Source organism: Tachyglossus aculeatus, unplaced genomic scaffold (assembly GCF_015852505.1).
Source record: "Tachyglossus aculeatus isolate mTacAcu1 unplaced genomic scaffold, mTacAcu1.pri scaffold_1_arrow_ctg1, whole genome shotgun sequence".
Lineage (NCBI taxonomy): Eukaryota > Metazoa > Chordata > Mammalia > Monotremata > Tachyglossidae > Tachyglossus > Tachyglossus aculeatus.
The window spans coordinates 233,936-247,033 of record NW_024044915.1 but is presented as its reverse complement, the minus strand read 5'-3'; the positions used below and the strand labels follow the sequence as shown (position 1 = coordinate 247,033).

The 13,098-nt window shown below is 53.1% G+C and overlaps 1 protein-coding gene across 1 annotated transcript; it reads right to left on the bottom strand.

The window, feature by feature from the left end:
* Nucleotides 1–2,125: 2,125 nt before the first annotated feature.
* Nucleotides 2,126–11,752, bottom strand: CCDC137 (coiled-coil domain containing 137). The gene is made up of 6 exons (XM_038742813.1): nucleotides 11,646–11,752; nucleotides 10,073–10,221; nucleotides 7,711–7,942; nucleotides 5,985–6,067; nucleotides 4,786–4,865; nucleotides 2,126–2,765 (listed from the first exon to the last, which is right to left on the bottom strand). The coding sequence occupies exons 1-6, from the start codon at nucleotides 11,750–11,752 to the stop codon at nucleotides 2,565–2,567; spliced, it is 852 nt and encodes a 283-aa protein (XP_038598741.1). The 3' UTR covers nucleotides 2,126–2,564.
* Nucleotides 11,753–13,098: the final 1,346 nt, after the last annotated feature.

Here is a 13,098-nt window from a genome sequence, read left to right as displayed (position 1 = left end):
TGTTTACTTGTCATTAGAGAAGCATTGTGGTTCAGGGGAAAGAGCCCGGGCTTGGGAGTCACAGATCATGGGTTCAAATCCCGCCCCCACCACTTGTCAGCTGTGTGACTTTGGGCAAGTCGCGTAACTTTTCTGGGCCTTAGTCACCTCATCTGTAAAATGGGGATGAAGACTGGGAGCCCCACGTGGGGCAACCTGATTACCTTGTATCTACCCCAGTGCTTAGAACAGTGATTGGAACATAGTAAGCGCTTAGCAAATACCAAAATTATTATTATTAGTCATGAAGTGCAAACACCCTACTGCGCAGACGCCAAAGGCCTAGCCCTCCGCAATGGCGGCTGAGGCGCCCACTAGTCAGGAACCACAAACACCCCACTGCCCAGGTGCCAATGACCTTTGGGGTGCATCCCCCCATCATAATTATGGTATTTAAGCGCTTACTATGTGCCAGGCACTATGCTAAGCGCTGCAGTGGACCCAAGCAAATTGGGTTCGACACAGCTCCTTTCCCACGTGGGGCTCACAGTCTCCACCCCCAATTTCCAAATGAGGCCCAGGGAAGTGAAATCAATCAATCGTATTTATTGAGCGCTTACTGTGTGAAATGACTTGCCCAAGGTCACAAAGCAGTCGAGTGGCAGAGGCGGAATTAGAATCCAGGACCTTCTGGCTCCCAGGGCCATGCTCCATCCACTAAGCCAGCAACTCTGGCCCTCTCCCTCTCTCTGGCATGGTTAGAAGGGCTAGAGGAGTTTGTGGTCAATCATTGAATGGTATTTATTGAGCGCTTACTATGTGCACAGCACTGTACTAAGCATCTGAATGAGAACAATACCACAGAGTTAGCAGACATATTCCCTCTCAGGAAGCTTTCAGTCTAGAATCCCTTCTTTTTTATGGTACTGGCATTTACTATGTGCCAGGCACTGTACTAAGCACCGTACAAGCTAATCAGGCTGGACCAAATCCGTGACCCATGTGGGGCTCTTTTACAGGTGAAGTAACGGAGGCCCCAAGTGAAGTGACTTCCTCAAGTTCACACAGCAATCAATCAGTCATATTTACTGAGCGCTTACTGTGTGCACAGCACTGTACTAAGCGCTTGGGAAGTACAAGTTGGCAACATACAGAGACAGCCCCTACCCAACAGTGGGCTCACAGTCTAAAAGATAATCATATTTATTGAGCACTGTGTGGAGAGCACTGTATTAAATGCTTCGGACATTACGATACAGGGGATTGGTAGACACATTCCCTACCCACAGTGAACTCACGGTCTAGAGGAAGAGACAGAAATTAAATAATGGATATATACATAAGGGCTGTGGGGTTGAGGAAGGGGTAAATAAAAAGCAAATCAGGGTAACGTAGACGGAAGTAGGAAAAGTGGAAAACGGTTTAGTTAGGGAAGACCTCTTGGAGAAGATGGGCCTTCAAAAAGGCTTTGGGGGAAAAGAGAGTCATTGTCGTATTACAAGTGGCAGAGCTGGGATTAGAATCCAGGCCTGCGTTCTATCCACTGGACCACACTGCTCTTCTGGCACACAGTTCAGTACACAGTAAGGTCTCAATAAATACAACTGCTTGACTGACTGAGGACAGAGTGTGGTCCCCGAGGGCGTAAACCCCAACATTTAAGAGGGTTCTCGCTCTGTCCCCCTTGTTGCCCACCTCCCCAAGGGCGGCAGCCCCCCTCAAATCCGGCTCAGCACGTCCGAAGTTCGCTTCCTGCCCGACTGGGGCTGGGCTTCCCGGCCTGCTTGGGCTTTGGCGGGGGATCAGTCAATCAATCGTATTTATTGAGCGCCTACTGTGTGCAAAGCACTGTACTAAGTGCTTGGGGAGTACAAGTTGACAACATATAGAGACAGTCCCTACCCAACAGTGGGCTCACAGTCTAAAAGGGGGAGACAGAGAACAAAACCAAACATACTAACAAAATAAAATAAATAGAATAGATATGTGCAAGTAAAATAAGTAAATAAGAGGCTCACGAGAGCCTCTCGGGGACAGGCCACGGTGGCTCTGAGGCGATTAGATCCAAAATCCAGCTCGGCCCCCTTCCCTCGGTCCCCTCGGACCCCTCGATCTGCCACCCGCCTGCGACCCAGGGGGACGGAGAGACGGGTCACGGACGGGTTTTATTGCTCAGGTTTGGAGTTTCAGTTGCCCCCACCCATCACGCCCATCACCCGAGCCGCGTAGTCTGGCACCGAAGTTCGACCCGGGGCGGACAGCCGCTCTCCTGGCAGCCATGTCGGGGCCACCGGGATCCCTGTGGGATTCTGGGAATCGGGCTTCCGCCCGTCCATGTCCGTGGGAAGAAGCCGGGCAGCGGCCCGGAGCTTTTATTCCCAGAGATGCCACCCTCAACACCTCCGCTCTGAGCCCTCTGAGGCCCCAGACGCCGAGGGAAAAATGAAGGAACCGCTCCCGAAGCCCCAGAGCCGGGAGAGAGGGGGAGGCCCGTCTCCCTGTCCCCGCTGCCGGTCCGGAGCCCAAATTTCCGAGGAATGCCGGGCCGAAGTCCAACATGCCCGTCCTCCGGCCCGCCTCCCGCTTCACAGCGGTTCTTTCCGTCTCCCCGGGGGCGGCTGTACCTGCCGCTGCGCCTGTCTGAGTTTCTTGAGCCGCCGGTAGGCCTGCACAACCCGCTCTCGCTCTTCCTCCACGATCCGCCGGCGGGCCAGGGAGACGGGGGGCGGCCGGGGGTCGCCGCCGGGGGCCAGGAGGGTCTTCAGCAGGAGCTGTTTCTGGCCGGGCTGCGGAAGAGGAAAGGACGGGATTGGCGGCGGCGGGCAGAGTTTGGTGGCTGGCCTGCAGGCCCACCCACCTCCGGCCTGGAATTAATGATGTGTACAGATCTATAATTCTATATATTGACCCCTGTCTACTTGTTTTGTTGTCTGTCTCCCCCCTCCTAGACCCTGAGCCCCTTGTTGGGTAGGGATTGTCTCTATCTGTGGCCGAATTCTACTTTCCAAGCGCTTAGTACAGTGCTCGGCACGCAGGAAGTGCTCAATAAGTGCTATCAAACTGAATGACTGTGAGCCCACTGTTGGGTAGGGACTGTCTCTGTATGTTGCCATCTTGTACTTCCCAAGCGCTTAGTGCAGTGCTCTGCACACGGTAAGCGCTCAATAAATACAATTGACTGATTGATTGAACGAATAAAGGGGGAATGCCTGAGGCTCAGCCTCCCAGTCACTTGGTCATATTTATTTCAGAAGCAGCTGTGGCTTAGTGGAAAGATCACGGGCTTTGGAGTCCGAGGTCATGGGTTCGAATCCCAGCTCTGCCACTTGTCAGCTGGGTGACTTTGGGCAAGTCACTTCACTTCTCTGGGCCTCAGTTCCCTCATCCGGAAAATGTATGTATGTTTGTACATATTTATTACTCTATTTATTTTACTTGTACATATCTATTCTATTTTATTTTGTTAGCATGTTTGGTTTTGTTCTCTGTCTCCCCCTTTTAGACTGTGAGCCCACTGGTGGGTAGGGACTGTCTCTATATGTTGCCAATTTGTACTTCCCAAGCGCTTAGTGCAGTGCTCTGCACATAGTAAGCGCTCAATAAATACGATTGATGATGATGATGAAAATGGGGGCTAAGACTGTGAGCCCCATGTGGGACAACCTGATCACCTTGGATCTTCCCCAGCGCTTAGAACAGTGCTTTGCACATAGTAAGCGCTTAACAAATACCATCATTATTATTATTATTATTTACTGAGCACTTACTATGTGCAGAGCACTGGGCTGAGAGCTCGACAGAATGATACATCAATAAAGGGACAGTTTCCCTGCCCACTGCGAGTCCAGAGACGGGGGGCAGACGTGAATAGAAATAGAGAAAAGAGGGATGTGGACGTTAAGTAGAAGCAGCGTGGCTTAGTGGAAAGAGCCCGGGCTTGGGAGTCCGAGGTCATGGGTTCTAAGATCCGCGCTGCCACTTGTCAGTCACCGTGCCTCAGTTACCTCATCTGTAAAAAGGGGATTAAAAGTGTGAGCCCCACGGGGGACAACCTGATGGCCTTGTATCTACCCCAGTGCTTTTGAACAGTGCTTGGCACACAGTAAGCACTTAACAAATACCATCATCATTATTAAGCAGAGAAGCAGCGTGGCTCAGTGGAAAAGAGCCCGGGCTTTGGAGTCAGAGGTCATGGGTTCAAATCCCGGCTCTGCCACTTGTCAGCTGTGTGACTCTGGGCAAGTCACTTCACTTCTCTGGGCCTCAGTGACCTCATCTGGAAAATGGGGATTATGACTGTGAGCCCCCTGTGGGACAACCTGGTCACCTTGGAACATCCCCAGCGCTTAGAACAGTGCTTTGCACATAGTAAGCGCTTAATAAATGCCATTATTATTATTATTATTAAGTGGTGCAGGGCGGGAGGGAGGATGAAGGAAGGGAGCGAGTCGGGGCGCCGCAGAAGGGAGGGGGAGAAGAACCACCCACCAACTCAGGCCTCACCGCTCAGACAACGGGGGTGAGGCCCGTGTCGGGGTCCAGCCATCATCATCATCATCAATCGTATTTATTGAGCGCTTACTGTGTGCAGAGCACTGGATTAAGTGCTTGGGAAGTCCAAGTTGGCAACATATAGAGACAGTCCCTACCCAACAGTGGGCTCACAGTCCAGCCATGACCCCGGGGGGGTCCCTCTCACCCGCCGGGAAGGGGCCCGGGGTCCGGCAGAGGCCCACCTCCCCTTGCCAGGCCGGCCCGAGTGCAGGCATCGTTCTTCCCCCGACCCTCCCCGCACCTCCCTGTTACCTTGTCGCGGCTGACGCTCTTTCTGGGCTTGGCCGTCAGGTCCGGGGGCTGCATGGCCACCTCGCCAAACTTCACCCGATCTGGAAGGGCAAGGGGCAGGTGGCGTTGGGCCCGTGGGCACCCCTTGCCCACCCAAGACCGCACGCCTAAAACGTCGCCTTTCCCCGGGGGGGGGGGGGGACACGAGGTTTTGGTGGGAGACGCTCGCGCCCCTTCAGTGGACGCCCGTGGGAACGAAGCTTTCCCTCCTCCCCCTCGCCTTAGCCCCTTCCCCTCCCCACAGCACCTGTATATATATATATATATATATATATATATATGCATATGTATATACATATGTATATATACATATGTATATATATACATATGTATATATACATATATATATGCTTGTACATATTTATTACTCTATTTATTTTACTTGTATACATTCAATTTACTTTACATATATATGTGTGTTTGTATATATTTATTACTCTATTTTACTTGTACACATTCGTCATTCACCTTAGCCCCTTCCCCTCCCCACAGCACCTGTATATATATATATATATACATATGTATATATACATATATATGCTTGTACATATTTATTACTCTATTTATTTTACTTGTATACATTCATTCTATTTACTTTACATATATATATGTGTTTGTACATATTTATTACTCTATTTTACTTGTACACATTTGTCATTCACCTTAGCCCCTTCCCCTCCCCACAGCATCTATATATATATATATATATGTTTGTACATATTTATTACTCTATTTATTTTACTTGTACACATTCATTCTATTTACTTTACTTTGTTAATATGTTTTATTTTGTCGTCCATCTCCCCCTTCTAGACTGTGAGCGCTTACTACCTTGAGCGCTTACCGTGTGCAGAGCACTGTACTAAGCGCTTGGGAAGTACAAGTTGGCAACATGTAGAGACGGACCCTACCCAACAGTGGGCTCACGGTCTAGAAAGTTGTCCCGGCCCACCCCTCAGGGAGCAAGGGATCAGGGGACCAAAATTCAAAGAGCCCCCACCGCCATCTGGGGCGGCTAAAAACAATGACGATATTTGTTGAGCGCTTACTAGTCGTCAAACACTGTACTAAGCGCTGGGGTGGATACAGGTTCATCAGGATGGACACTTTCCCGGTCCTACGGGGGGCTGTGGGGTCAGCGAAGGAGGGAGAAGAGCTACCTTGGAACATTTCCTTTTCTCTCTTGACCTCGGCCTTCTCTTCCTTCCGCCGTCGTGCCTTCTCCAGCCGCCGTCTCTGAAACCTGAGGAGCCGAGAGTCAACGCTTTCCATCCGTTCCCTCGATCGTATTTACTGAGCGCTTACTGTGAGTAGCGGGGAGAGCCCGGGCCTAGGCGTCAGTAGATCCTGGGTTCTAATCCTGCCGTGCCGTGGGGCCTCGGGCAGGTCACTTCCCTTCTCGGGGCCTCAGTGACCTCATCTGGAAAATGGGGATCTAGACCGTGAGGCGCGAGCGGGACAGGGACCGGGTCCGGCCCGATATGCTTGGATCCACTCCAGCGCTAAGTACGGTGCCTGGCGCGTAGTAAGCGCTTAAAAAATACCACAGTCATCATCTATCCAATCCCCACTGCCCCAGTCATCTATAATTCGCCCAGCCAACCCCTCACCCTCCCAACCAACTCCACACCCATCCAACCTCCGCTGCCCCGTGCCCTTGTATCTGTCCCTTTCAAGCCCTCGATATTCAGCCCACTAACCCACCCAACCAACCCCTCACCTACTCACTCATCCAACCTCTCATGACCCAAGCAACCCCTCACCACCCAAGCAACCCTTCACCCCCCCAACCAACCCTTCACCCACCCAATCAACCTCTCACCCACCTACCCAACCACCCCCACCTACTCACTCATCCCTCTCACGACCCAACCAACCCCTCACCACCCAACCAACCCCTCACCCACCTACCCAACCACCCAACCAACCCCTCACCCACCTACCCAACCACCCCTCACCTACTCACTCATCCAACCCCTCACGACCCAAGCAACTCCTCACCCACCCTACCAACCCCTCACCCACCCAACCAACCCCTCACCCACCCAACCAACCCCTCACCCACCCAACCAACCCCTCACCACCCAACCAATCCCTCACCACCCAATCAACCCCTCACCCACCTACCCAACCACCCCTAACCTACTCACTCATCCAACCCCTCAAGACCCAAGCAACCCCTCAAGACCCAAGCAACCCCTCACAACCCAATCAACCCCTCAACCACCCAACCAACCCCTCATCACCCAACCAACCCCTCACCACCCAATCAACCTCTTGCCCACCTACTCAACCACCCCTCACCTACTCACTCATCCAACCCCTCACCCACCCAACCAACCCCTCACCACCCAACCACCCCTCACCTACTCACTCATCCAACCCCTCACGACCCAAGCAACTCCTCACCCACCCTACCAACCCCTCACCACCCAACCGACCCCTCACCACCCAATCAACCCCTCACCCACCTACCCAACCACCCCTAACCTACTCACTCATCCAACCCCTCATGACCCAATCAACCCCTCAACCACCCAACCAACCCCTCACCACCCAATCAACCCCTCACCCTCAATCAACTTCTCACCCACCTACCCAACTACTCACTCATCCAACCCCTCACGACCCAACCAACCCCTCACCCCCCAACCAAATCCTCACCCACCCAACCAACCCCTCACCCCCCAACCAACCCCTCACCCACCCAACCAACCCCTCACCCCCCAATCAACCCCTCACCCTCAATCAACCTCTCACCCACCTACCCAACTACTCACTCATCCAACCCCTCACGACCCAACCAACCCCTCACCCCCCAACCAAATCCTCACCCACCCAACCAACCCCTCACCAACCCATTCCCTCCCGCACGGGCCGGCTCACTCTCTCTTCCGCTGGGGCTTGTTGCTCTCGGCCCCGGCGGCCGGGTCTTCCTTCTCGGGCTGGCGGTCCAGCTGGTTCTCGGTGAGGAACAGCACGTGCTTGGTCTCCCGCTCCATGCGTTTGACGTACTCCCTCACCGACTCGCCCTTCTGCTGCTTGAACTTGGGCACGGGGATGTCGGGCGCGGGGCCTCGCTCCTCCACCTCCAATTTGTGCTTCAAGGCCTCGCGGGCTGGGGGCGGGGAAGGATGACCTCTTCAGCCCCGGGGAGGGAAGGGGAGACCCCCGACCCGGCCCCTTTCCAACCCCCCGGGGGGAGATGTTCAAGTTAGAAGCAGGGTGGCCAAATTACAACGGTAATAATAATAATAATAACAATAATGACTCGTTATGGGCAGGGAATGCATCTGTACTTTTACTGTCCTCTCCGCTCAGTACGATGTTCTGCACACAGTAAGCGCTCAATAAATACGACTGAATGAATGAATAATGGTATTTGTTGAGCACTCACTATGTGCAGAGCACTGTACTATGTGCTAAGGAGAGGGCAATACAGCAGAATTGGCCCTTGACACATAGTAAGTGACTACCAAGCAGTGTGGCTTAGTGGCTCGAGCCCAGGCCTGGAGGTCGGAAGGATCTGGGCTCTGCGTGTCTGCTGCGTGACCTCGGGCCAGTCACTTCACTTCTCTGGGCCTCAGTTCCCTATCTGGAAAATGGGGATAAAGAGTGTGAGCCCCTTATGGGGCAGGGACGGGGTCCAACTTGTATCTACCCCAGCGCCTCCCCCTTCTAGACTGTGAGCCCACTGTTGGGTAGGGACTGTCTCTATATGTAGCCAACTTGTACTTCCCAAGTGCTTAGTACAGTGCTCTGCATGCAGTAAGCGCTCAATAAATACAATTGATTGATTGATTGAGCATTCCTCCTTCCTCTCCCCCTCGCCCCCTCTCTCCATCCCCCGTCTTACCTCCTTCCTCTCCCCCTCGCCCCCTCTCTCCATCCCCCCGTCTTACCTCCTTCCCTTCCCCACAGCAGCTGTATATATGTATATGTTTGTAAAGATTTATTACTCTATTTATTTATTTGACTTGTACATATCTATTCTATTTATTTTATTTTGTTAGTATGTTTGGTTTTATTCTCTGTCTCCCCCTTTTAGACTGTGAGCCCACTGTTGGGTAGGGACTGTCTCTATATGTAGCCAACTTGTACTTCCCAAGCACTTAGTACAGTGCTCTGCATGCAGTAAGCGCTCAATAAATACAATTGATTGATTGATTGAGCATTCCTCCTTCCTCTCCCCCTCGCCCCCTCTCTCCATCCCCCATCTTACCTCCTTACTCTCCCCCTCTCTCCATCCCCCCGTCTTACCTCCTTCCCTTCCCCACAGCACCTGTATATATGTATATGTTTGTACAGATTTAGTACTCTATTTATTTATTTTACTTGTACATATCTCTTCTATTTATTTTATTTTGTTAGTATGTTTGGTTTTACTCTCTGTCTCCCCCTTTTAGACTGTGAGCCCACTGTTGGGTAGGGACTGTCTATATGTAGCCAACTTGTACTTCCCAAGCGCTTAGTACAGTGCTCTGCACGCAGTAAGCGCTCAATAAATACAATTGATTGATTGATTGAGCATTCCTCCTTCCTCTCCCCCTCGCCCCCTCTCTCCATCCTCCGTCTTCCCTCCTTCCTCTCCCCCTCGCCCCCTCTCTCCATCCCCCCGTCTTCCCTCCTTCCCTTCCCCACAGCACCTGTATAAATGTGTATATGTTTGTACAGACTTAGTACTCTATTTATTTTACTTGTACATATCTCTTCTGTTTATTTTATTTTGTTAGTATGTTTGGTTTTATTCTCTGTCTCCCCCTTTTAGACTGTGAGCCCACTGTTGGGTAGGGACCGTCTCTATATGTTGCCAACTTGGACTTCCCAAGCGCTTAGCACAGTGCTCTGCACACAGTAAGCGCTCAATCATCATCAATCGCATTTATTGAGCGCTTACTATGTGCAGAGCACTGGACTAAGCGCTTGGGAAGTACAAATTGGCAACATATAGAGACGGTCCCTACCCAACAGTGGGCTCACAGTCTAAAAGACTCAATAAATACGATTGATTGATTGATCCCCCTCTAGACTGTGAGCCCACTGTTGGGTAGGGACCGTCTCTATACGTTGCCAACTTGGGCTTCCCACAGTGCTCCGTACACAGTAAGCGCTCAATAAATACGATTGATTGATTGATTGATCAGAACAGTGCTTGGCCCAAAATAAGTACCGAAGAAGCACGATTATTATTATTATAATGGTTCTTCTCGAACTCCACTCTCAGGCGGGTAGAGAGCCGTCCACTCACCCACTTTCCTCCTCTTCTTGCTGCTGGGTTTCTTCATCTCCTCGCGGCTCTTCATGATCTCCCGCAACCGGAAGGGGATCTCCTGCTCGTCGGGATTCCTGGGTTTGGAGTTCACTCTCTTCTTCCTCCTCTTCTCCTTCTCCTCTCGGCTACAACAACAGGGGCTGCCATGTTAGGGTCCCACAATAAATACGCCCCACAACCCTCCCCAGAGCACGGGAAGAAGCGAGTCATTTCACTACTCCGGCGCTTACAACAGTGCTTGGCACGTAGTAAGCGCTTAATACTATCATCATCATCATTATTATTATTACTCTGGGCCTAAGTCAATCGTATTTGAGTGCTTACTGTGCGCAGAAGCGGACAGTATAATAATGACGGCATTTGTTAAGCGCTTAATAGGTGCCAGGCACTGTACTATCATCATCATCAATCGTATTTATTGAGCGCTTACTATGTGCAGAGCACTGGACTGAGGGCTTGGGAAGGACAAATTGGCAACATCTAGAGACGGTCCCTACCCAACAGTGGGCTCACAGTCTGAAAGGGGGGGACAGAGAACAAAACCAAACATACTAACAAAATAAAATAAATGGAATAGATAGGTACAAACAAAATAAATAAATAAACAGAGTAATAAATATGTACAAACAGATATACATATAACAAACAGATATACATATAAGCACTATATACTAAGCACTGGGGCGCTTGGGAGAGTATAATAATAATAATAATAATGATGGCATTTATTAAGCGCTTAATAGGTGCCAGGCACTGTACTAAGCACTGGGGTGCTTGGGAGAGTATAACAATAATAATAATAATAATAATAATGGCATTTATTAAGCACTTACTATGTGCCAAGCACTGTTCTAAGCGCTGGGGAGGTTACAAGGTGATCAGGTTGTCCCACGGGGGGGCTCACAGTCTTCATCCCCATTCTACAGATGAGGTCACTGAGGCCCAGAGAAGTGAAGTGACTTGCCCAAAGTCACACAGCTGACAAGGAGCCGAGATCTGATCCCATGACCTCTGACCTCGTCAGCTGTGTGACTTTGGGCAAGTCACTTCACTTCTCTGGGCCTCAGTTCCCTCATCTGTAAAATGGGGCTGAATAATAATAATGATAATAATGATGTCATTTATTAAGCGCTTACTATGTGCCAAGCACTGTTCTAGGCGCTGGAGAGATTACAAGGTGATCAGGTTGTCCCACAGTCTTCATCCCCATTTTCCAGATGAGGGAACTGAGGCCCAGAGAAGTGACGTGACTCGCCCAAAGTCACCCAGCTGACAACCGGCGGAGCCGGGATTTGAACCCACGACCTCGGACTCCAAAGCCCGGGCCACGACTGTGAGCCCCACGTGGGACAACCTGATCGCCTTGCATCTACCCCAGCGCTTAGCACAGTGCTCGGCACACAGTAAGCGCTTAACAAATGCCATTCTGATGATGATTAGGATTAACTCATCCAATCGTATTTATTGAGCGCTTACTGTGTGCGGAGCACTGGACTGAGCGCTGGGGAACTACACGTTGGGAAGAGACAGAGCCGGGGAGTCGGAGTACCTGGGCGGAGGTGTCGGGGCCCCGCGGGCCCCCGGGGCCCTGGGCTCGGGGCCCGCCGCCCCTCCTCGCCCCGCTGGTCGCCCACGGCCGCGGCCCGCTCGCCCCATCGCCGCTTGCCCGCGCTCCCCACGTGGAGGCCCGGGCCCTCCCGCCCCTTTCAGCCCGCCCCCTTGCAGCTCCGCCTCCGCCTATTGGTCCAGACCGCCAACTGCGGCGCAGTGATTGGTCCAGGCGTCCGTCACTCATAGAACACCTCCCCCATCTCCTCGTTTACTCCCCTCCCGCCCCTTTCAGCCCGCCCCATACCAGCTCCTCTGCCGCCTATTGGCCCAGACCGCCAGCCTGCGGCGCGGGGATTGGTCCAGGCGGCCGTCACTCATAGAACACCTCCCCCGTCTGCTCGCTTACTCCCCTCCCGCCCCTTTCAGCCCGCCTCATTCAGCTCCGCCGCCGCCTATTGGTCCAGACCACCACCCTGCGGCGCGGGGATTGGTCCAGGCGGCCGTCACTCATGGAACACCGCCCCCATCTCCTCGCTTACTCCCCTCCCGCCCCTTTCAGCCCGCCCCCTTTCAGCTCCGCCGCCGCCTATTGGTCTAGACCTCCACCCTGCGGGGCGGGGATTGGTCCAGGCGGCCGTCACTCATAGAACACCCTCCACCTCCTCACGTACTCCCCACCCTCCCCTGTCAACCTGCCCCCTTTCAGCTCCACCGCCGCCTATTGGTCCAGATCCCCACCCTGCGACGCGGGGATTGGTCCAGGCGGCCGTCACTCAGAGAACACTGCCCCCATTTCCTCGCTTACTCCCCTCCCGCCCCTTTCAGCCCGCCCCCTTTCAGCTCCGCCGCCGCCTATTGGTCCAGACCGCCGCCCTGCGACGCGCCGATTGGTCCAGGTGGCCGTCACTCATAGAACACCGCCCATCTCCTCGCTTATTCCCCTCCCGCCCGTTTCAGCTTCTCCGCCGCCTATTGGTCCAGACTGACACCCTGCGGCACGAGGATTGGTCCAGTCGGCCGTCACTCATAGAACACTCCCCACCTCTTCACGTACTCCCCTCCCGTCCCTTTCAGCCCGCCCCATACCAGCTCCTCTGCCGCCTATTGGCCCAGACCGCCAGCCTGCGGCGCGGGGATTGGTCCAGGCGGCCGTCACTCATAGAACACGACCCACCTCCACACTTACTCCCCTCCCGCCCTTTTCAGCCCGCTGCCTTTCAGCTCCTCCGCCGCCCATTGGTCCAGAGCGCCACCCTGCGACGCGGGGATTGGTCCAGGCGGCCGTCACTCATTGAACACCGCCCATCTCCTCACTTACTCCCCTCCCGCCCCTTTCAGCTCCTCTGCCGCCTATTGGTCCAGACCGCCACCGTGCGGCGCGCCGATTGGCCCAGGCGGCCGTCACTCATAGAGCAGTTCTCCAAGGCGGGCCCGGAGCCGCCTCGCCGTCT

Excerpts from the sequence above, each read along its gene's own strand:
- CCDC137 (XM_038742813.1), bottom strand. The coding sequence starts at position 11,752 with ATGGGGCGAGCGGGCCGCGGCCGTGGGCGACCAGCGGGGCGAGGAGGG. Across the intron at positions 7,943-10,072 it reads CAAGAAGAGGAGGAAAGTGG|CCCGCGAGGCCTTGAAGCAC; the intron begins GTGAGTGGACGG and ends CCCCGCCCCCAG. Across the intron at positions 4,866-5,984 it reads AGAAAAGGAAATGTTCCAAG|ATCGGGTGAAGTTTGGCGAG; the intron begins GTAGCTCTTCTC and ends TTGCCCTTCCAG.